Genomic DNA, 23,027 nt, shown 5'->3' on the forward strand with positions numbered 1-23,027 from the left:
TTGGCTTATTCTCAGGTACCAACGCACCTCCCGCCACTACCCCAACCCACATCTGTAGTTCCAAGAGCGCACAGCTAGAAGGGGCCGGGTATTGCACGTTGAGCAGATTAAGAGGAAGGTTTGCCCTCTCAAACGTTCTTAAACTGAATTTGTTTTTGTCATCCTTTACTGTAAGCAGAGTCCACATGTATGAAATTAACTGAAACCAGAAAGTGTTTTTTCTCTTCCCTCTTCCTTTTTCCTCCTTCAAATACATGAATTTTCCCTTAAGAGTATTTTCAAATTAAGTATGACATCAAATTAAAACTGTGACAATTCTATTCTATAATTATATAATTAAAAATGGAAATCATTTGTTCTTGACCTGTGAAAACAGAATTTATTGTACACTCTATCGCCTTTATATAACGTAGCTTTATATTTAAACGTATGTTGCAAAATAATACCAAAGATAATATATTGGGAAATATGCTTTTGATCTTAAAAGATTTCAGAAGCCATTAGAATAAGATTTTGGCTACACGCTCATTTATTAAAATACACAAGGATTAATTCTATTTTAAAGTGTGCCATCTTAAAGCTCCCAAGGTAGTTTCTAATGCTTCTCAAGAAACCTGACAGAAGGAAAAAAAAAATTTGTGCTGTTATAAAACTCTCCAGTTGGAAGATGAGAGTTTTCATTCTATTTATAGCTAACAGAAAGGCAAAAACTCAGAAGTTTGATAACGCCCCGTGTTTTACGGAGCGGCGAGCATTCTTACATTTTCAGTGGGAATGTAAAGCAGCGCTTTTTGGGAGGGTCATTTGATCACATTACAATTAAAATGCACTGGTCCAGTGACCCAGCCGTTCGCCTCTCGGACATCTATCCTCAGATACGCTTGCAGGAATATGCTAAGATAGATGTATGGGGATATTTACTGCAGCATCATTCATACTAGCGAAAACACTGGAAACGAATTACAACATTAATTTTTAAATACCACATTAAGAAAGAAAAGCTGACCAAAGCAGAGTTACCGTCTCGTTCTCGCTCACTCTCAGGCCTTGCTCGGGGCCCAGTATCTGACCAGTCGCCACGAAGTCTCAAACGCTTCACTGGAGGCTGTCGTAACTAAAAGATGAGGAGAAAACTCGCTTTCAGTCTAACGGAGTCTTTCCACCAACCTGCTTCCTTTACAGATATGCGAATGAGGTGCTAGGTCAAAACGGGAAAGATGCTGAAGAAACAGCTCCCAGAGAAGCCTGCTTGCCTGCCTGAGCAAGCAAGGAGATATGGAAACACAGAGAAGACACAGGAGGGCAGTGGGAGCGCGAGACCCAGACAATGTAAGTTCTTGCAGCCACTACAGAGCCCTGAGTGAAGTGGGGAGCCACTTGGCATGCTGGTCAGTGAAGGACCGCCTTGGCTGCTGTGTGGCTGCAGGACTGTAGGGGGAGGCAGGGAGCGGTCAGGGAGCCACCAGCGTGGTCCAGGAGAGATGCTGACGCCTTTGATCAGGGGGCCCGTGGTACAGTGGTGGGTGGTACCGCAGATGTAGGATATATATTTTGGGGATGAACTACGGGAGCCAGAGAAAAAGAGACCGTATCCAACAAAGCACTCTGATAATAAGGTGGAACGAGTGGAAAATTTCAAAGGGAAAAATGAAAGAAATTATTAGAGGACACGAAATTGAATGAGGTCTCTACAAATCAGGAAGAAAATGGAAACAAAATTAAAAATCATACATTAAAATTTATTCATATTTTAAAACCCTGCTCAAGCTTGTTTTACGTTCCCAATCAAATTTGATTATTCTCTCTTTTGGTCTACTTATATAGAACATAATTCTTATGTATAATTCTATCACTTTTAAGTGTCACATATTTACTTATTTATATCTCTACTTCCGCCAAACTGTACATTCCTGAGTGTGAGGACATGTCTTTGTCACAATCATCCTTGATTTTCTAAAGTTTAGTACAAGACTTAGTGCATAGTAGGCACCCAATAAATATTTGATGAGTTAAGTCTTTGACTGAACATTACTGACAAGGATTTAGCATAAAACACCAAAAGAAAAGATAGTGGGATAAAGAGGGAGACGTAATTAATTCCTCTTCTAGATACACCTCTGGATTATTTGGTTTATTATAATAAGCTTATTATAATAAAATTTTAATATAATATTATATTAAAATAATGGCTTATTTTTATAATTTTAATCCATTTTTTAAATCATTTTTCTTATTTTAGTTAATTCAACAAAGGATACTAAGAAAAACACATTCAGAAAAAAGCTAAAACCAACTGTTCATGACTCAGCCTCATTCACTGATTATATAAACATCTTTTGGCTAAGTATTCTATGCTACAAAAGCTAGCTGGCCCACTTAAAATGTTTCTACATTTCTAACTTTCATTATGTAACAGTCACAAAGTTTGACTACAACTTTATTGAAGCATATATTTCAAGAGGAATTTACATAGCAACGACGACAAGCAGAGTTCACGTTTTCAGTCTTAGCTCTCATGAGCCATTTATATACACGGCCATCTTAAATACACGGCCACATTTAAAATCTCAGCATATAAAGTAATACTGATTTTTTCTCTCTCATTTCATAGCCCTCTGAACCTACAATTTTAAGAACTGAATGTTGTTTAGCATCTCATAGGAATTACAAAATCGTGGTTGTTCTTTAGGACCTTTAAAATGCGCTCAGGAATGGGAGATGAGCCGATACAAAAAGTCACTGACAGTTAATAAAAAGCAATGGTTCATTTCAAAAGGCAAAGAGCAGCCTGATCGACGTAGGGCATTATAAAATAAAAAAGCCAAAGTGAAAAACACGTCATGGAAAGAAGCTTAACAGGTTAAAGCAAACGTTTTTCTACTGCTGTGGACTGTCAAGGCTACATCACTTCTGGTTTTTGCCTTTTATAAATAAGAAAATGGTGATGCCGATTCCGTGTGTGCGTGAGCGTGTGTGTGTGTGTGTGTACACTTTACAGTACCCACTGCTCTGTGTGTGTGTGTGTGTGTACGCTACAGTACGCCGCCCTTTTCGTGTGTGTGTGTCGTGTGCATGCGTGCATGTATTGATGATAACGTCGTCTGTCGTTGATGATATGTACACTTTACAGTACCCTTTTCTCACTCCCTCATCCGTACTCCCTGAGATGTCCTTGGGGTGAGAGACACACGCTCACCCTGTGAAAGAGAGGCGGCTTCAGGAGAGGAGGGGCTGCTGTCCACACACGGACGGTGAATGTAAAAGTCCCACTGGTGCACAGACATAACATTGAGTCTCCTGCAAGTCTGTACATCACATTTTTATCATTTTAATGGCCTTTTCTGCAACTGTACAAGTTAGAGAAACATTCTGCTATTAAATTAAATATTTTCTTTAAAAGTATTCCACAATACTTTTTTTCTAGCACCTTCCCCGTCATTATTTACTAGCCCCTGTTCTTTCATGCACATTTCATGTCCTTGTTTTCTAGACCACAAATGCCTTGAAAATTAACTCTATTTTCTGAAGCCTTTCAGGACCCCGGAGTCACTGAATTAATGTTTTCTGAATTGAATAGAGAACACGGTTTAGAGTAAACTTACCTCTTCTCTCCTCTCTTCTGCAGAAGGAGTTCTAAGTTCTCGTGCTGTGTCATCTTTTGGATCAAAAAGATATATGTAATCTGAAGAGTAACTAACCAGGATCTCTTGACCATCTTCGCTGTAACACAGAGATGTCACCCGGCAGGACTTATTATTAAGATGGGACGGGATAAAACGGGCAACCATTCCAGTAGTTCCTCGACCTGCATAATTCCCTAAATAAGAAAACGGAAAGTTGTTCGAAATTTATGTTTTTTGAAGAAAAATATTTAAAAAACTCTTAATCTGAATTATGAGATCCGTCATTTCACGTAGCAGCGAAAATGCGAGCTATTGTCTTCTATTTCTAGAGTCTCTTTTTTCGGTAACCAGATTTTGTAACAAAATAAATAAGAATATGGTATAAAGAAAACATCTTTAAAAAAATTCATGACTGCCTGGAATTCTAGATTATATAAATGTTTTCCTGGAAATATGAGTTATTTGATTGATTAAATAATTTATGATTATAGTCACACCAAATCACCTTCCAAGAATTCTCCTCAAATTAACATAATTTTATAATATAAAGAGGAAAGCTGATACTTATTAGTATACTAGATAAAATAGTACAGTCTCTTTCTAAAGCGAATTATTTTTTACTTTATGTTTCTAAAAGATTCTGACTGTCGTGAAATGTTCCTCTTATAAAATAAGAGTCGGGATACTATTCCAACTTTAATTTACTTTGGGGAGTCATCAACGCACTACAACAGGGAGGGGTGCACAGGGTGGGGGAGCCCAGGAACGCTAAATTCTAAGAATCACGCCAAGCTGCACAATGAGATCGTGCCCTGCACAGAACGCCAACTGCATCCCATCTGTTGAGAAACAATGATTAAGCCTACAGTTTCATAGTATATCGATATTGTTGGCCCTAAATGCTCATCTCCAAAGAGACAAGACTCCTCAAACGCAGCTCGATAAAAAACACCCCATCTGGTCTCCCACTCCAAGAGCCTGCGTCCGTTTTTAATGGACATAAACTGAAAATGAGATTGACATCGTCTTAGTTTCTGGCCAAGTTCGCTTTTATTTTTAATAACAGTTAATCCAACAAATATATATAAATGTGCATATGCATATGATGTTTGCGGCTTGTGGGGGGTGTGTGTGTGTGGTGTGTGTGTAAGTACACCTGGCCTTCAGTGCCAATGGAAGTTGACTTTGAACTGGGAATTTCGGAAGTGGGTGGACCCCACAGTGGATGAGGAGAGGAGCTGAAGGTGGTGGATTCAAAGTCGGTCCCCGCAGCATCGCGGACGGCATTTGAACTTGGCTGAGCGTAAACACGCGCTACACATTAGCACATACCCGAGTCACTGTTATTCCTAACTGTTCTCTCCACCACGCTGACTGTTACCCTCTTCATTACGAATACTGCACGGAGAAAGGAGGAGCCTCCGCAGAGTCACGTCCACCCGGGACCTCGGAACATCCCCTCATTTGGAAACTGGTCCTTGCAGATGCGATTAGTAAAATGAGGTTGGACTGGCTGAGGGTGGCCCTGAGTCCCGCAGCACAGACGCCCGCACAAGGAATGCGGACACAGACACGCACGGAGCAGAGACCGGAGCGACACGTCTAAAAGCCAAGGGATGCTCCGGACTGCCAGTGGCCACCAGAAGGCAGCAGGGGAGAAGCATGCCACAGACTCGCCGGAAGCCTCCAGGTGAACAACCCGGCAACACTTGGATTGCTGGTGTGCAGCCCGAGAGAATGAGTTTGCTGTTTGAAGCCAGGAAGGTCATTTGCTACAACAGCCCCAGGGACCGAAGACAGCTGGCCCTCCGTACCCGCGGGCTTCAGATCCGCAGAGTCAGCCACCCACGGGAGGAAAAGCGCACTTTGGGGCCGCGACACGAGGGTGGTCCTGGAAACGGGCCCTGCACCCGCTGAGGGACGAGTGCACATCAAGCGTTACAATTTTTTAAAGTAACAAACTGCCAAAGTATCACCCTGATAGGGTCATAAGATCTTGGCGAAATGCTATTTTTACCATATATATTATTTAAATATATTCTGCTTACTGATTTTATGACAAACTAATGAAAATTTAAAATGGCAAATGTCCTAAAAATTTACTCTTTGAACGGACAGACTCTTCTATTTTCCCTACTACGTAGCTTTTACCCGTGGCTCTGGTGCCCAGCATCCTCCGATCGTATATCCGCACTGAGCTGTCAGAGCAGCCCACAGCCAGGTAATACGGTATCGGTGGGCAAATTGCTACCGATGTGGCAGCGCGTCGGCAGTTAATTAAAATATCCTACGAAAGATAAAATAGCATCAGCTGCACGGAGCTTTACAGTAGAGATGATACTATATCTAAAACATTTTCCCTTCAATTAGAAGAAAATTACCTTTCTCAAATCCTAATTCAGTCAGTATGATGACGACGGGGGAGAAAAACAACATGGCTTTTTAATTTTTATTTTTAAGATTTCCATCACTGAGCGTTTCTAACACACGCAGCTCATGTGCACGCGAAAGAAGTACACTCAGTCAATATTCTTCCTCAGCAGTTTATTGCTCTAAGGAAAATTCTGTTTTTCTTTACGATTTGCTATCAACTCCAAAACTGACTTCTAAAACAATACTGTATGCTTTCCTTATGAACTAATCAAAATTCAAAAAAAAACGGAAATACTAGATTTAATTAAAGTAAAAATTTAAAAACAACCAATATTTGAGTGATATAAAATACATCATGACGAAGACAAAGTGAAAACGGCTCCCAGATACAAGATTCAAACACGCAGCAATTACACTGGATCCACACAGCAGCTCCAAGAAGCTGGTAATAATTCAGGAAACTCATTCAAAACTGCATTTCAAATAATCTAATACGACTTGAATTATTTCTCAGAAATGCCTCCTAAATATCCTCATACTCATGAATAGTGAACAGCTTTAGAAATGTAAAAAACTCATCTGTTACCTATGTAATGTGTCATTAAGTCGCTAATTACATTAGAAGGGCCTGCTAATTTTGGCCCACTGGCCAGTAAAGATGGAGGTATAATCTACCTTTGTCTATGCTGAGTACTAATGTTTGTTTTATACGGTACTCATACTATTTTAAATATAACTTGATAATAAAATACAACAAAAATATTATTAGCTGATTTTAAACTTTCATATTTTTTCAACTTATAAAATCTTTCTCCTTACCAGTTCAAAAACAAGTACACCCATATATACAAACTCTATTAAAAGGTTTTACTATGTCACTACTTATTTCTATATAAGCATTAGGAACTGTGAGAGCTCTCACCCCAAATACATATCCCTAAGGAATTTTGTTAATTTTATATAATTTTGTCTATGACTTAAGCTCCTCACGCTTCTCAGTACAGCCATGTTTTTAAATTACATTTGTCTTAAGTTTTACTTATTTAATTATCCCTATTACATGTAATTTAACATTTTTCCTATGATGTTAAATTAAAGGATCATGATTCCTATTATACAGAATTCATTCACCGAATGTCTTCCATAATTCTAAGATTTTAGTGTTAAGGATTGCTCTAGTTAACAGTTGTTCTTTATACGTTGCCTCTTCATTTTTATAAAGAAATCAAAAGTTTTATTAAGGAAAGTTTTAACAGTATTTTCACTTATTAACTTTGCTTTCATCTCTGTTTTTAGAGGGTTTTCGGTTATAAAAGCACAATTAAATCCTACTACACTGTACACCGAAAACACGGTTTAAAAGAATTTGGCATAACGAATTTTAGTATCTATCATTTACTAAGAAACAGGTATACTCAAATGTCCCTAATAAACAGTCTAATATTTTACTCATTTCTGCTGCCTTTTAGTTCAATGCTTTCCTACTTGTGTGTGTGTACTCATATAACATAAAAACTAACTTAACAACTATAGATTTAACTTTTTTTAATTTCTATTTTTTTCTTCTCTGTTTCAATATAGAAAATAATCTCCCCATGCCCCCAAAGAATGCTAACAATAGCAATTGCTTTAATTAGCAAGTACTCAACCTGATTACTAATAATTTTTTTTAGGGGGGTGAGTAACTTTCAGTAAAAATATATCTAGCAATCCTTTCTTATTTCATTTAGCACTTCGAAATGATCTGAGAAAAAACTACTGTCTCTAAATAACATTTGGGGTTGTCTAGGATCCTGTATTTCTCAGGCCTTTTTCAAGTTTAAAATAGTACCTAAAATACAAAGTTGATAGTGAAACAATTATCTTTAGAGAGTGAGCTAAATCTGAATGAACATATACAAAGAATGGTATCATTATTTTTTTAAAAGATGACATATATTTCTTGGTTTAAAGGTCAGGGTAAAAACGAAAAGACACTAGTCTACTCCGTGCTTTTATCACTGCTATTGGTAAGCCCGCATTATCTCTATAAGTAAACGGGATACAGTGATAAATGCTTCAGGTCTTATAATGACAGAGCATATATGAACAATTATATGCATTTCCATAAATATATTTGAAAAGTACAATTAAAATACAAGTTCCCTAAATTTACTATTAGCATTTTCATTAAAATTTTTTACTATGAAATATATGTTTATTGAAGATTTTAGGGAAACAAAATTTTTTAATTTACCCATAATCTCATAACCCAGAGATAACTTACTGTCCAGTTTTAAGTATAATCTTAAATTTTTTGCATCATTTGTACAAAAATTTGAGTCTTACATCTTTGCAGTCTTCTTTTGTGCAGCTAGTTTTGATGCGTGTATCAAACCACCTGACAGTCCCATCTTCACCACAAGAGAGAAAAGTGTACGGGTCATTGGGTACAGTCATAATCTGAAGATGAAAACAGAAGTCCAGCTAATGTCATTGCACATTTAAACAGATGGCTTGGAAAGCCATAAAATGCTTAAAGCAAAAGCAACTAAGAACCATTTCTTTTAAGTATTTACGACTTTCTCACACCATGATTCAAAACAGTACAATACATACAGAAATATGCAAAGAGTAATTGTTGAATTAATATGACTCATTACTTTGAGGTTTGAAATTAATAGACCTGCAGATATAAAGTTCTTTAAGATTTTAAACTTCTAACAACTTTGACAAGAAAAATTCTCCCCTAGGAAACTTGTCTAAGCTACTCAAAGCCTAATTTTTGTTTTCTGGATGTGAATTTACACTTCTATTATAAATACATTATAAAATGTTCTCTGATAATGTTTATGAGAATTGCAAGATGCTGAATTGATGTGAGCATTTAAGATGACCTCTCAAAAAAGCATTTAAGATGACCGCTCACAGCTAACACCACAGTCAAAGGTGAAAAACTGGAACTTTCTCCTCGAAGGTCAGGAACAAGGCACAAACGCCCATTCTCATCACTATTATCCAATATGGTTCTAGCTCAAGCAACCAGACAAGAAAAAAATAAAAGGCATTAAAATTGGAAAGGAATAAGTAAAATTATCTCTATTGAAGACGACGTGCTCTTATGTGTAGAAAACTCAAGATTCCACACATACAAAAAACCCCATTAGAACTAATAAATGAATATGGCAATGTTGCAGGTTACAAAATCAACATAAAAATCACCTGCGTTTCTACATGCTAACATTAAACACTCTGAAAGGGAAATTGAGAAAACCACCTCATTACAGTGGTATCAAAAAGAGTAAAACACCAAGGAATAAATTTATTTCTTGAGGTGAAAGGCTTGTACACAAACAAAACATTTCTCAAAGAACTAAAGAAGATACAAACGAAATGAAAAGACATCCTGTGTTCACAGATTGGAAGACTTAGTATTGTTAAAATGTCCATACTATCCAAGGCGATCTAGATATAATGCAATTTCTATCAAAATCCCAATGGCCTCATTTACAGGGGAAAAAAAACATCTTAAAATTCATACGGAATCTCAAAGGACACAAAATACCAAAACAATGTGGAGAAAGAAAAACGAAGCTGAGGCCTCGCACTTGCTGATTTCAAAGCATATTACAAAACTACTGCGTTTAATACGTTATGGTACTGGCATAAAGACAGACACGCAGACCAATAGAACGGTGATGACTTTATGCAAGACGGTGATAAAGTGTTTAGGAGGTTAAAGCCCAGTAGAGAGCTCTGAGACACAGTAACAGAAGCATCTTCAAAGGCGGACATCTGTTTGCTGAGAGTATGGCTGCTCAAGCAATTACAAACCCTATTACCACAGCTCACATCTTATTTCTTAAACTTTATCTGTGAGCTTATCGAGACCCATTTCCTCAAATTTCTCTGCCTACATATGCGTGAATGTGGGTATACATAATATACACATATGTGTGAACATACATCTACACACACGTACACTTACACAAAACATATCCACATTATATATTATATGCAATCACGACAATACTGTACCTCGTAGGTAGTTCCATAATGGCATGTAAATTGGCACTGTCTGTTGGTTTCTGCATCCTGCTCAACGTTGGTATAAAATATCACTCCGTCTCCAGAGCAGGATACAATCTGCTTATCATTCGTGCATGGTAAGAACTTTGCACTAAATATGTTTGCTCGGTGCCCTGAACGAATTGTTGTCAAAACCTAAATCACACAGAGAAAGCAGTTCTTGGTCATTTATTATTTCCTAGAAACAAACAACTATATTTAATATAATCAAAGCCAGGAATAAATTCTCATTTATTCTCATTAACATTCTCATCTCAACGAAAAATTATCATTTGATTCCAAACTATTATCATTAGAAAAAAATCAGAATCACACATATTTTCTTTTTTTCCCCTCTGAGATGTGAAGAAGGTTGAGTGTCATTTTGGATTGATAATTCCTTACTATCGAGGCAGTTGTTTGTTACTTTTTTGGGACAATTTAAAAAGTATTTAATCAAGCTTTTTTCAGTGGGATGATTGGTCCAAAGCAAATGTCATTTTAAAAAAAATTAGCAAATAGAGGAGAAATACGATCTTTTAAAATTATGCCACTGGGCATTTTTACAGATGAATTGAAATCAGGGATTTGGAAAGATATCTGTACACTTATATTCATAGCAACGTTATTCACAATAGTGTAAAAGCAGAAGTAACCCAAGTGTCCACTGATAGATGAATAAATATACACACAACGGAATACTATTCAGCTTTTAGAGAGATGGAAATCCTGACACATACTACAATAAGGATGAGCCTTGAGGACAGTATGCTAAGTGAAATTAGCCAGTCACAACACTATATAAACACTTATATGATGTTCGTCAACATGGAACTCATGGCCGACAGCACTAGAGTGGACAAATTCAGGGACAGAAAGCGGGATGGTGTTGCCAGGGGCTGCGGGAAGGGAGAATCAGGACTTGGTGTTTAATGGGGACAGAGTCCTAGCTCTGCCAGATGAAGAGAGTTCTGTGGACGGACGGGGGCGGTGGTGGCACAATAAGGTGAGTGTATGTAACGTCACTGAACTGAATTCCTAAAAAAGGTTAAGATGGTTAATTTTACATTATGTGTATTTGACTACAATTTTTTAAAAAAGAGTAAAGTTCTGCATCTTTAAAAAAATTTCATTGGTACCTAGATGAGTGCTTTTTATATTATTAGCATTAAAATTCTGATAATGATGATCAAAAAGCATTCTGCACATGCGTAATTTCAGGAAATTTCTCTACTGGGGAAAAAAAAAAGGTTGTCCTGGTACTTACAGACCTGAGAGAAGGAGAATTTGAAAGCATCAAGTTTCCGTCTGCTAAGTCTGGACAGTTAAGGAAAGCTATCTCTGAAATAAAATTATGACCTGTCTTTTAATAAAAGACAGGCTTGATATGAACCTATTTTAGGCTGAAGGACCACAAACATTTATTTAAATATCTTAACTGTAGAAAAATAAGAAAAACATGAACAATCTGTCCTGGACGATGGTTAATATTAAATAAGACTGCCCCATCTACCATGTTCTCACTGATGTAAGAATAGCTGCATACTTCTTCTGTATACAAAGTCAGAAGGAGCCAATCAAAACCAGAACACAGTCCTAATTATGACATGGACTGCCGCCCCAGCGTACTGAATTGAGTGTCACGCAGCCGGTCACCAGAACCCAGCCCATCTGCAAACTGATAAAACTCAGTTTCTGAAACTGCCTGCTGAAGATTAGATTCTGTGAGCGTAAAAGAAAAAAAAAAAAATCCCATCATCTTTTTCCTCCCCAAAGAATGGTTTATTGAGACGTCACTTTGAGCAATTTTACCCACTTAGATAAAATGAAGCATGCTTAAATATTCTAGAGTTAAAGGCTAGATGACAGCTGATGTTTTCCTAAGGAAATCAGGGACCTGCCAAGAATAAATTTCAGGTCATATAATAAACTTTAGCAAAATAAAAATATTCTATAACGAATGCCCGTTCCACAATTATTTACAATTTCTTGATTTCTAGTTTCTTAATTTTTTCTCTCTCATTACAGATTCTTTACACGTACATATTCTTTAGACAACGTACCTTTCTGCTGTAAGGATTACTAATTACTAACTTGGTATCATCTGAGCCAGATAAAATATACTCTCCGGTTTCATTCCAACAGATTGTATTAACCTAAAAAGAAAGCAAAATAGAAATTTAAGCAAACTGAACATAAAAACAAGTACGCCATTTTTTACATAACCAATAATTCAAAATTTATATCACTAATGAAGTTGTCTATGAAAACAGTATTTACCAGTTTACTCAAAATACACACTGACTACCATTTAGTAAACACAACTTTCTGAAAATTTCCAGTGAAATGTCTTTCTTAAGTTTTATTAGTTTATTTGAGTTAAATCATTTTATATCCAGTGACATAAAACCAGGTCACCGGAAAAGGAATTAGGAAAACTTATTACGAAGTTACAGTCATCGAGAATATTTGGTACTATCGTGATCAGACACATGCATCAATGGAATGAAACTGAGAGTCCAGGAATAAACCCTTCCATTTATGGTTAAGCAATTTTTGACAACGGGTCCAAGACCATTCGATGAAGAAAGAAGTCTTTTCAACCGATGCCTGAATATACACAAACAAAAGAATGAACTTAGACCTGTATTTCACACCGAATATAAAAATTAACTGAGAATAATCGAATATCTAAACATAAGAGTCAACACTATGAAACTCTTAGAAGGTAACGTAGGTGTAAATCTTCATGAAAACTAAAACCATGATGAATTACTACTTCACACCTATTCAGAGAGCTATAATACTTTAAATAAAAAGCAGGGGGATGGGGGGCGGGATGAAGAGCTGGGAGGATGCCAAGAACCGAAGCCCTCAACTTCGCTGGTGGGGACGCAAACCAGGGCAGCTCTGGAAAAGTTCGGCAAAACCACAAGACTGAAACGGTCACCCTGTGACCCCGTACTTCCACAAGACATACACGCAAGAGAAGAGAAAGCATGTCACACAAAAATATGGACACGAAAGTCTCATTATTCGTAACAGCCAAAGGGGAAGCAACCCAGATATCTTTCAACAGAGGCTGCGCCATGGATGAACTTGAAAACGTTAACGCTAAGGGAAAGAAGCCAGGCTGGAAGGCTGCACAGCATATGATTCTACTTTTACGAGACGTCCAGAAGAGGCATATATATAGAGACAGAAAGTAGACCAGTGCCGGACAACGGCCAGGTGCAGAGGGAGTGGAAGTGACAGATAAAGGGTACGAACTTCCTTTTTTGGATGCTGCATATATATTGGAAGTAGATAATGGTGACAGCTGCGTGTTATGAATATATTAACAAACCACTGAACTGCACAGTTAAAATGGGTGAATTTTATGGTATGTAAACTGTATCTAAATTTTCAAAAAAGAATGAGACTTCCACTTTCAGTCAAGACAGAATAACATGAACCATCTGCACTTTAAAAACATCTCACATTATTTTTCGAAATTCAAAATTACTTTAATGTTTTATTCTCCCAATTTGTTACAGTTAGTTGCGATCTTTTCAGGGAGGACTGGGGCATTTCATCAAACATTTGAACAGCTTTTAAAGTCCTTCGTGGTTGAAAATTAACTATTACTTACACAGCCATCATGCACATTCAGGGTTGCTTCAAGTTTTAATCTTTGGATAAATTCTCTTCTTCCTGTTTAAAAAGAAAGAACGAACTAAATAAATCCTACAATTTGTTGCTGAGAAAAATGTAACTTTGAAGTTAAGAGCTGAGGATTTAGCATGGGGCAGGTTCAAGCTCTAATTTCAACTCTCCATTTACAAGCTGAGTGATATTGGGCAAATTAACCTCCTCCTTTGCCCTAGTTTCCTCGTTAGAGTCCCTGATGACCTGGTTATTACAAGGATTAAGTGATTCAAGGGCAGAAAGGGCTTAGCACGGTGTCTGGACCACAGTAAACACTCAAAAGTTCCCTTCATTCATCCATTCATCTGGTAAATATGCTGAGTACTCACTTCGTGCCAGGTGTATTCTAGGATCCAGGAGTGGTAAAACAAGCTAAAAAAGATCCCTGTCATCTGGTGAGGGATGAAAGACAATGAACAATATGGCACCTGGTGAAAGTGCGACATGGAAAAGCAAAGCAGAGAAGGGGTCAGAGACGACTTGAGATGGAGGACTGGGTTTCCGATTAAAAAAAAAATGGCATTTGTTAGATGCCACCTATATTTAAACACATCTCAGTTTCAGCAAGGTTAAAATATTTCAAAGTTCATTTTATAATGATGAAATGCGGCAGCAAAAATAGAAGAATGAACCTAAATGTCCATCAATAGCAGAACAGTTAAAATATTATAAAAATAGAGCATGTTCCTTCTATGAAAAAGAGAAATAGGTTTCCCTGAATCATCTTTACCAAAGATGGACCCAAAAGCTTCATGTTTATTCAGAAGCTGTAATGAAAGGAAGCTGAGTATACGACAAAGAGTGATAATTAGCTAAGCAATCAGGGTGACGAGATCCCAAATAAAATTAAATTTGACTATGGTCTCCAGAGGCAGATCTCTCTGTTTTCTTGCCATTTAATGTAAAGATCAGGATCTTCTTGAAGCCAAATTGTTTTTTTCTCCTTTATAACCAACCGGCAAAATGGCTAGGAAGAGGATGAACATATGGGTTAAAAAAATAATTTTATTTTTACATGGGGGGAATGCTCTATGGTTCCTAAACTTACTGGAATAAAACAATTAGTGTTTTCATCTAATGTGTTCTTGAACTTTTCAAATCTGATTTTCATTTTTAAAAAGATGTTAATAGTAAATAGAAAAATAAATTTTTTTTAAATCTTTTCCTTTTGGCCAATGGCAGGCTTGGTCATTCTACTGTTATAAATTAAGTCTTAAGAAATAAAGAGTTCAAATGAACAACAAGACAACAATTTAAATTTGTTAAAATGTGAAAAAAAAGTACCAGAAACTTTTTTCCCCAAACTTTTAAAATCTGGGTTTGAAAACACAGCTCTAGCCATTTCTGTCTACAGAAAACAGTGGTGACACATGACAGAATCGATGACAACATGAGTACTTCTGGCAAGAACTCATCTATGAAATTTGCACATAAAAGATGCAAGACACATTAGGTGCTGAATGACGTTTCTGAGCATGACTTTGGACTCAAAACAGCTATATTGTGCACACACCCCATAAAATGTGATTCTAGAACAAACTAGTGTCAACCTACTTTATCCTCTTAGTAACTAAATGTACTACCAAGAAATGGGAGCTAAAAGCCACCATAAAATAAGAACCTTATGTAAAAAAAAAAAAAAGGACCCCCTTGAAATCAAAGTAAAAATAAACTCACTTCTGTTATCAAGCACTATATTTGCAAGCGGCCATTTCATGGGTGCTGGCAGAAGATACGAGGTCCCCATCAGAGAAGCAAAGGATTTTACTGCCCGTGGCACAGCAAGCAGCACGGGCTTCCAGCCCATGCGGGTTTCCGGTCCCGCTTGGGGCAACGCAGGGCGGCCGGGGCGCAATTCCGACCAAGCAGTGAGTCTGAACAGCAGCTGGTGAAGCCTGAACTGCAGGAACCCAAACCGCTCATCAAGCAAACCGACCGACCTTTGTCCCAGAGGGAGACATCTTTATTATACTGGACAATAAATAAATCTTCACTCTGCCCCTGAGGGAGCTATTTTATCTTCCAAGCCTGTTCACTACCTAGAGATTCTTGAAAAGATAGTCCAGAACAAAGCCGCCAGTGCCTCTGCTCATAAGATGGGCAGAAATGCAGGAGCCACGGAGAACTAACCCCCGACAGCGATACACTTGTTGGGGCTGAACCAACCTATCACTGTGGCTTCCGACTCATCCTTGTGCAACCCAAGTTGCCTCTTATAATTCCATCTCCACTTTGACATTTCATTCTATATTAATAGATAGTGAGCTCCATTAAAAGAAGAACTCTTTTATTCACCAGGTATCCCAAAGGGTCTAGCACAGTGCCTAGCACCGAGTAGGCACTCATTTTACATGTGCTGAATCAGTGAATGAATGTGTGGGATCATACCATCGTTTTGTAATGTTTCACTCATTAATACAGGGTGAACATCCTTCGGTGATAATATATAGAGCTACTGCTCATTTTTAAGGACTATGTAACTTATTGAAAAGCTTTGTAACTTCCTTATTCACATACCTCTCTCTTGTTAGCCCAAGATGCTTAGGACAAGAAAGGTGCACCAGGGTTGAAATGTCTAACTTGGAACACACTGCGTAGGCTGGGCAAAAACACTTACCCTCTCAGAGCCTTAGTTCTTACATCGGTAAAAGTTTTACATTTGATGGGAATAACACCATCATCTGTACAGGTTTATTGCCGAGTAAATTAGCATATGCACAACTCATACATGTGCCTGATATACTACGGACACTAAGATTAGCTGTCTCCCTGTGCACATGTGGGGTTTGTTCTATGTTAATATTGTCCGAAAAGAGAAAAAATGATTTAAAAGGTGACTTCATTAGAGAAGACAACTTCAGGTGGTTCAGAGAAAATAAGGCTAGTGACGCTGAGAAGTGAGAGGAAAGCGCCTGAACAAGTCTTCACTTTACTTGATCCTGTCACCTGGTGAGCTACTTCTCTTTAACGTCGCCTGCATTCGCTGCCTTCCCTAGCTCAAGGTCAAGTCTTCCTTTTCCTGCATTGTCCCTGTGGCCCCTCCTCTTCATTGGTTTTGTTCTTAGATATCAAGGGTTATTTATCAGTGAATGCACTGGTCTCTTTCAAAACACATTTGTCACAGCCACATAGCATCTGTCACTCTCACTACTGTCTTCTTTAGCTCCCACGGCATCTTACCAGAGAGCCAGAGAAACTGAGCCCCAAAGGACGTAAAACTCCAAGGAGAGACAGAACACAGATAGGCATAAATATACAAAACAGGATGCAGGATTTGTACAGCGAAAAAATATAAAATATAAAACACTGCTGAGGGAAACGGAAGAACACCTAAAACTGTAGAAGATCCACGATCATGGACTGGAAGAGCCAACACTGTAAGAGTCATCGGTTCTCCCCAAAATAATATATAGAGTCAACGCAATAACAACCAAAACTCCAGCGGTCTTTTTTGCAGAAACTGACAAGCTGATTCTAAAATTTATATGGGGATGAAAAGGACCCAGAATAGCCAAAATCACTTAAAAAAAAAAAAAAAAGAACCAGCTCAAAAATATCACACCAGCTGATGTCAATACTCACCATAAAGAGATGAACTACTGGCATACAGACAGACACCTCCACCGAAGAGCCTTGGTAGAGAACTTGGCTTACATGTACACGGTCAGTTGATTTTCAACAAAAGGGAAAAAGAGCCTTCGCAAATGGTGCTGGATCAATTGCACATTCATATGCAAAGAAATGAAACTTGACCCTTACCTCACAGCATAATTAACTCAAAATTGTTCATAGACCTAAATGTAAGAGTTAGAAATAGAAAACCTCTAGAAAAAGGCCTATCAGAAATCATTGTGATCTTGAATTAGGGAAAGATTCTTAAACAGGACACAAAAGCATGAACTACAAAAGATGTTGTTATAAAAACTAAAAGGCATGAACTGGGAGAAGTATTTGCAAAATACATATCTGATTAAGGACTTGAATCAAGAATGTATTAAGAAGTCTTTCAATGTTAAGAAGGTAAATCTGAACATTTAACCAAAGTATATGGATGGCCATGAAAAGATACTCAACATCACTATCCTTAGGGCTGAATCAAATGCAAATTAAAATTACAGTGAAATACCTCTACATACCTACTAGAAAGGCTGAAATTGGGAAGACTCACAATGCCAAGTGCTGAGAAAGAAACTATGGGGCCGTCGAACACTGCTGGTGGAAATGCAGGAAAGTACAGTTATTTTTGGAAAAGTCCGACAGTTTCTTGTCAAGTTAAACACATTTCTACGACTCAGCAATCCCACTGCAGGGATTTATCCAAGAAATGAGGATTTAAAAGTGTAAGGTGTAAATAAAAACTTGTTACTTATATCTTCCTTATCAGCCATCAGCAGTGTTCCAAAAATTTTTTTATTTAAATCTGCTATAAATACCTGGGAAGCCTGCTGCCCTAACCTGAAGTCAATGACATTCAATTACAATTACAATACACAGCAGCTGGTACAGTTTTGCAACTCTCAAGCCGAGACTCAGTGGATATTCTACTGGGTCAACACTGACATTTTTATCATGATACGGAACAGAAATTAGAATGCACCCCACCTAATAAGGCTAAATCACATCTGGAGTATCTTTTTTTTTAGTTGTGTGTGTGGATCACAAGTTGCCACGTATACGTATTTTTACTGTGGATCATGGCCAAAACGTGAAAAACACTGACCTAAAACATACCTGTAACGTAAGTTTGGTGCTACCAGATGCTCCTATCCCTTCTAAGCCCTTTCATCCTACCCCAGGGAGGGGTGGAATCCACCGTTGAGTGATCCCATCCTGTTGTCTGCAGTTGTTGTGATCGACAGTATGCCTTTGGTGATCTTATCTACAGGAATTATCGGCATATTCTATGTTTTTCATATTTGACATTTTCACTACTAAAATCATTTTCCAATTTTCCCTGAGATTTCAAGACTAAAGAAACAAAAACCAAATTTCCACTAACTTTTCCTCAGTAGCTAATGAGGCAAAAGTCAGAATTAACTGACCCTCATTTAACATATTGTAACTTAGCAATGCATTATGAAGAATTTGGTAAATCTGAATGTAGATGTGCTCAGGCTGTGCCAAAATAGAGTAATTTAAGTGACTTTAATGAAACTCAGATATTAATTCTTAAACTCATTACAGAAAGATTTTAATCTCAACTATAAAGTTGTCACCGGCTGCCAGCTCCAGTCTGAATGTGTGTTCTTCCCCACCCCAAATTCCTCAGTTGAAATCCTGACCCCCAAGGCGATGGTGTCAGGAGATCTCCCAAGGTGATTGGAATTAGATTATGGCTTTTATAAAAGAGAGGCCCTAGGCGCTAGCCTAGCCCCTTCTGCCACAGGAGATTAGAGTGAAGCAGGCCTCACCAAATACAGAATCTGACCATGTGGGCACCTTGATCTCAGCCTTTCAGCCTCCAAGTCTGTTAGAAATAAATTTCTCTTGTTTATAAGCCACCCTGCTTATAGCCATTTTGTTACAGCTGCCCTAACTGTCCTACACAGTGCCTAATCATAACTTAAACATTTTATACATTATAGCAAACTCCCTCAAAAAGTTCTTTAAAATTACTTTTGTCAATTACCATCTTTTAATTTAGAGGGGTTAGAAAGTGTGAATTCAAATTGTAGGCTAAAATGAGAGAAATATGAATAGAGGAAATGTACATAAGTGAGTTTCTTTTATAAACAATGTTTGTCTTTATAAAACTGTACATATTCACTAAAACGTGTGGCTAATGTTATTATAATAACTGAATTCCAAAAGCACTACCCTATCTCAGTACACAGTATCTTGAGCTCTGAAACATTTAAACTTACAAGTATCTCCAAACTTTGACAATTATCATCACTACAACGTCTGGCTACTAAGTTATTATGATAACCACTGAATTCCAAAAGCACTACCCTATCTCAGGACACAGTATCTTGAGCTCTGAAACATTTAAACCTACAAGTATCTCCAGACTTTGACAATTATTATATCATTAGAACGTGTGGCTAATAAGTTACTATAATAACCACTGAATTCCAAAAGCACTACCCTACCTCAGGACACAGTAGCTTGAGCTCTGAAACATTTAAACCTACAAGTATCTCCAGACTTTGACAATTATTATTTTAAGAAATAAATCCAACAGTGAAATTTACATCAGCCTCATGAAGATGACAATCCCTGACCTACTCTCTGGAAATCCATGCTAGACTAAAACAATATTCCATTGGTTCAGGTGAACCTTTTGAATTTGAGGCTGCATATAAACATATTTTTTCTCCTAAATAACATATGACGAATTATTTTTCTTCATTCCCACAATATAAGGAAATTTTGTGAACTGTAACTTTCTTTTATGGGAGGGAAAGAAATAACTAAATTTAAATAAAATCAACTGCAAAGCTTGAATACAACTATGGGAAAAACATCCTATGGCAAAATAATCTTAAATGTAAATGTCACAAGAAAAATCTATCAGTTTGTTCTATCCCAATTTTACTGTTACTTAGCAGGAATTCATTAGAAATACAATGAAAATAAATTAGAAAAATAATTAACCTACAATACTGTAGATAAACAATCAAAATGTTGAAGTCTCAAAACAAGAATCTATTTACTTTCTAAAACCTTTGGACTTGGACTTTTTAAAAGAAAGACTTTATAAGAGTACTTCAAAATATTATTTTTAAAAATCTCATTAATTCAGGCATTACTAATGTGGATTTGCTGTTTCCTAAAAGCCAAAGCAAAATCAGCACTGTAGTGCAGAAGAGTCAGATAAACTAAAGGTGTAAAGATCTACAAAGGCCAAGAAATAACTTTACAAGCTATTTCCAAATACTCAGCAAACCATTTTTAAAGGACGCTGTTGTAAGAATGTGCTAATTATAAAGTACTTAAAATTAGCGCACTTCAAGTATTATTTAAGATAAGAAACTCCCTGTAGCCATATATATTTGAAAATCTATTATTTAGACTTTCTGCTAAAGTCAGTGGACTCTTACTCTCCAATTTTCCTCCACGGCATTCCATTAGGGACGTGCCCGAGTAGAAAGGAAAAAAGAAAATGTGGGGTTTTAATTTTAACTGGCTCTATCAGACACATCTGAACTACTTAAACCATAACAAAACATTAATATAGAAACCTACATATTACTGATATGGAAAGATCTCCAAGATGTAGTGTAGATAAAGCAAGTTGCAAAACAATGTTTACTGTATGACACCATAGATACAAGTCTCTCTCACTCACACACACACAGTTATGGCACTTCTATATATACTACGTGCTTTAAGAATGCAAAGAAAAAGGTCTGGACAAATATTCAGGAAACATAACACGGTTTGTTTTGAAAATGGAATGGAAAGGATCAAAGGGGTTTTTGCTTCGTTTTTATTTTTTTTATTTTTGTTTTTTTTACCAGGAGAATGTATTCATGTCATTTGAGACACTAAAAACCGAGAATAAGAAAAAAAAGCTTCCAAGTTCTCTCGAAAAATTTACAAACTAGAACTATGAGATGTAATGAGATTTCATTTTCTTTTATTGACTTGAAGTCAAAACCAAATGATATCGATAAATATCTAGCAAAAAGTGGCAAAACTGGGGATACATTTTTAAATGACGTCTTACTTTCAAAAAAGAGAAAAAGAATTAAAGAGTCATGAAAACGTTGCTCAAGAAAAAAAAAGACCCACAGTAACTACATCCACGTTTCAGATACCGGACCCAGAATCCTCACAAAACCACCTTATCCAAAACGAAAAAAGTGGAATACTGTTTCCTCAAGCACTGAAGGTTGTTTTTAGAAAGCTTAACTATGAAACAGTAAATGCCAAGTGTGTTTTGCAGGGGTGGGAATGGGAACGCGAAACCCTACACCTCCTTAACGCGGTCAAACCCAACTGAACAGCGGAGTCGAACCGGGAGAGCACGCGGGGGTGGGGCGGGCTCCGCGATCACTTTTAGGGTTTGGCTCCGGGCCGCAGGGCAGTGTGCGCAGAGTCCGTCTGGAGCGTGAAGTCCCCGAGGGTGGTCACCGCTTCGGAGCCGACACCTGACCCCTCCGGAGGCTGAAGTGCAGGGGGTGTCAGCAAATACTCAGGTCCTTCGGCCGAGCGGGGACAGCGTTGGCGAAAGAGCAAGAGCGCCAACTTTTGCCCCAAACGCTCCGAGAGGTCCGACGAGTCTTCTCCGGGTCCCACTCCAGATGCGACCCCAACACCTTTCCTGGCCCCAGTACCGGCCGCCCCGGTCCGGCCCCTCGAGGAAAACCCAGCAGGGGCGGCGGCCGGCAGCATGCAAAGGGAGGGGGGGCGCTGGCCTTGGGAAGACGGGGTGCGGGGCCGTCCGCCGGGGTCCCCCCAGCGCCCCCGTCTCGGGGGCGACCGGCCGAGGCGCTGTCCCTCCTCCAACAGCCCCGACCGCGGCCCCCTCCCCCACCTCCGGGCGGCGACCTCGGCGCCTCCGCCCCGGGGCCCCCGCTCACCCAGGTAGCGACTCCGCAGCCGGGACGGGTCCTCCAGCCCGAGGGACCTTTTCCTCACGTCCCACAACAGGTGTGGGCAGGAGCCACCCCGAGACATGGCTCCGCCGGGCCGGGCTGGGAGGGGAGCCCACCGCGTGGGGGAGGGGAGGGGAGGGGACACGCGATCAGCCCCCGAGCCGCACCGGCACCATCCGCGCGCCGGGCCTGGCGGGCGGGCGGGCGCGGCGACTCAGATGGCGGCGGCGGCGGCGCCCTGGGCCCCGAAGCCCGGCCGCGCCCGGGCCGGAGCTCGCCTCATACTCTGCCCGGAGCGCCCAGAACATCCAGAGAACAGCGACAGTCCCCTCCCCCGGCCCCTCCGACAGGAGGAGGCGGGGGCGGAGGCGGCCGCGACTCCTCCCTCTCGGCGTTCTCGACGCCCTCGCGACCGAGCCCTTCTCGCGAGATGACGACGGCCCGGGGCGCTGAGGCCGCCGTGCGCCGCGGCTGCCCTCACCCCCGGGGAGTGGGCTCGGGCCACCGCGGCCAAGGCCTTCGGGCGCTACGGGTAGATGAGGAAGGCAGAGGAGCCGCCGAGCTCTGAAGGCTCTCGCGCAGGAGTCTCATTCCAAAGCAGACAGGAGCGTTGTGCGGCGGCATCTTTGTTCGGGGCAGGGAAGGCCCGACAAGCCCATTTTAAGTACGGGCCTCCCTCAGCAAAGCGAAGGGGAATCGAGAGCAGGCGCCGCTTCACTTTCCCTTCTCCAACATGGCCTCGAGGGCAGGGAGG

At 39.2% G+C, this 23,027-nt stretch overlaps 1 protein-coding gene across 6 annotated transcripts in view; it reads right to left on the reverse strand.

Moving 5' to 3' along the window:
- DCAF6 (DDB1 and CUL4 associated factor 6) overlaps nucleotides 1–23,023 on the reverse strand; it is a 70,760-nt gene extending 47,737 nt beyond the window's left edge. For 3 of the 6 annotated variants that reach the window (XM_039881526.1, XM_039881523.1, XM_039881521.1), the window contains exons 1-8: nucleotides 22,259–23,022; nucleotides 13,675–13,736; nucleotides 12,107–12,199; nucleotides 10,014–10,199; nucleotides 8,325–8,438; nucleotides 5,775–5,910; nucleotides 3,603–3,817; nucleotides 1,021–1,114 (exon numbers count right to left, since the gene is read on the reverse strand). In XM_039881526.1, the coding sequence (XP_039737460.1) occupies nucleotides 1,021–1,114; nucleotides 3,603–3,817; nucleotides 5,775–5,910; nucleotides 8,325–8,438; nucleotides 10,014–10,199; nucleotides 12,107–12,199; nucleotides 13,675–13,736; nucleotides 22,259–22,355 (997 nt within the window). In that variant the 5' untranslated portion in view covers nucleotides 22,356–23,022. Of the gene's footprint in view, nucleotides 1–1,020; nucleotides 1,115–3,602; nucleotides 3,818–5,774; nucleotides 5,911–8,324; nucleotides 8,439–10,013; nucleotides 10,200–12,106; nucleotides 12,200–13,674; nucleotides 13,737–22,258 lie in introns of all 6 variants that reach the window. The other 3 variants (XM_039881525.1, XM_039881524.1, XM_039881522.1) reach the window with 2 other exon arrangements.
- Between the last annotated feature and the right edge of the window lie 4 nt (nucleotides 23,024–23,027).

This window comes from Pteropus medius, unplaced genomic scaffold (genome assembly GCF_902729225.1).
Source record: "Pteropus medius unplaced genomic scaffold, Ma_sr-lr_union100, whole genome shotgun sequence".
Lineage (NCBI taxonomy): Eukaryota > Metazoa > Chordata > Mammalia > Chiroptera > Pteropodidae > Pteropus > Pteropus medius.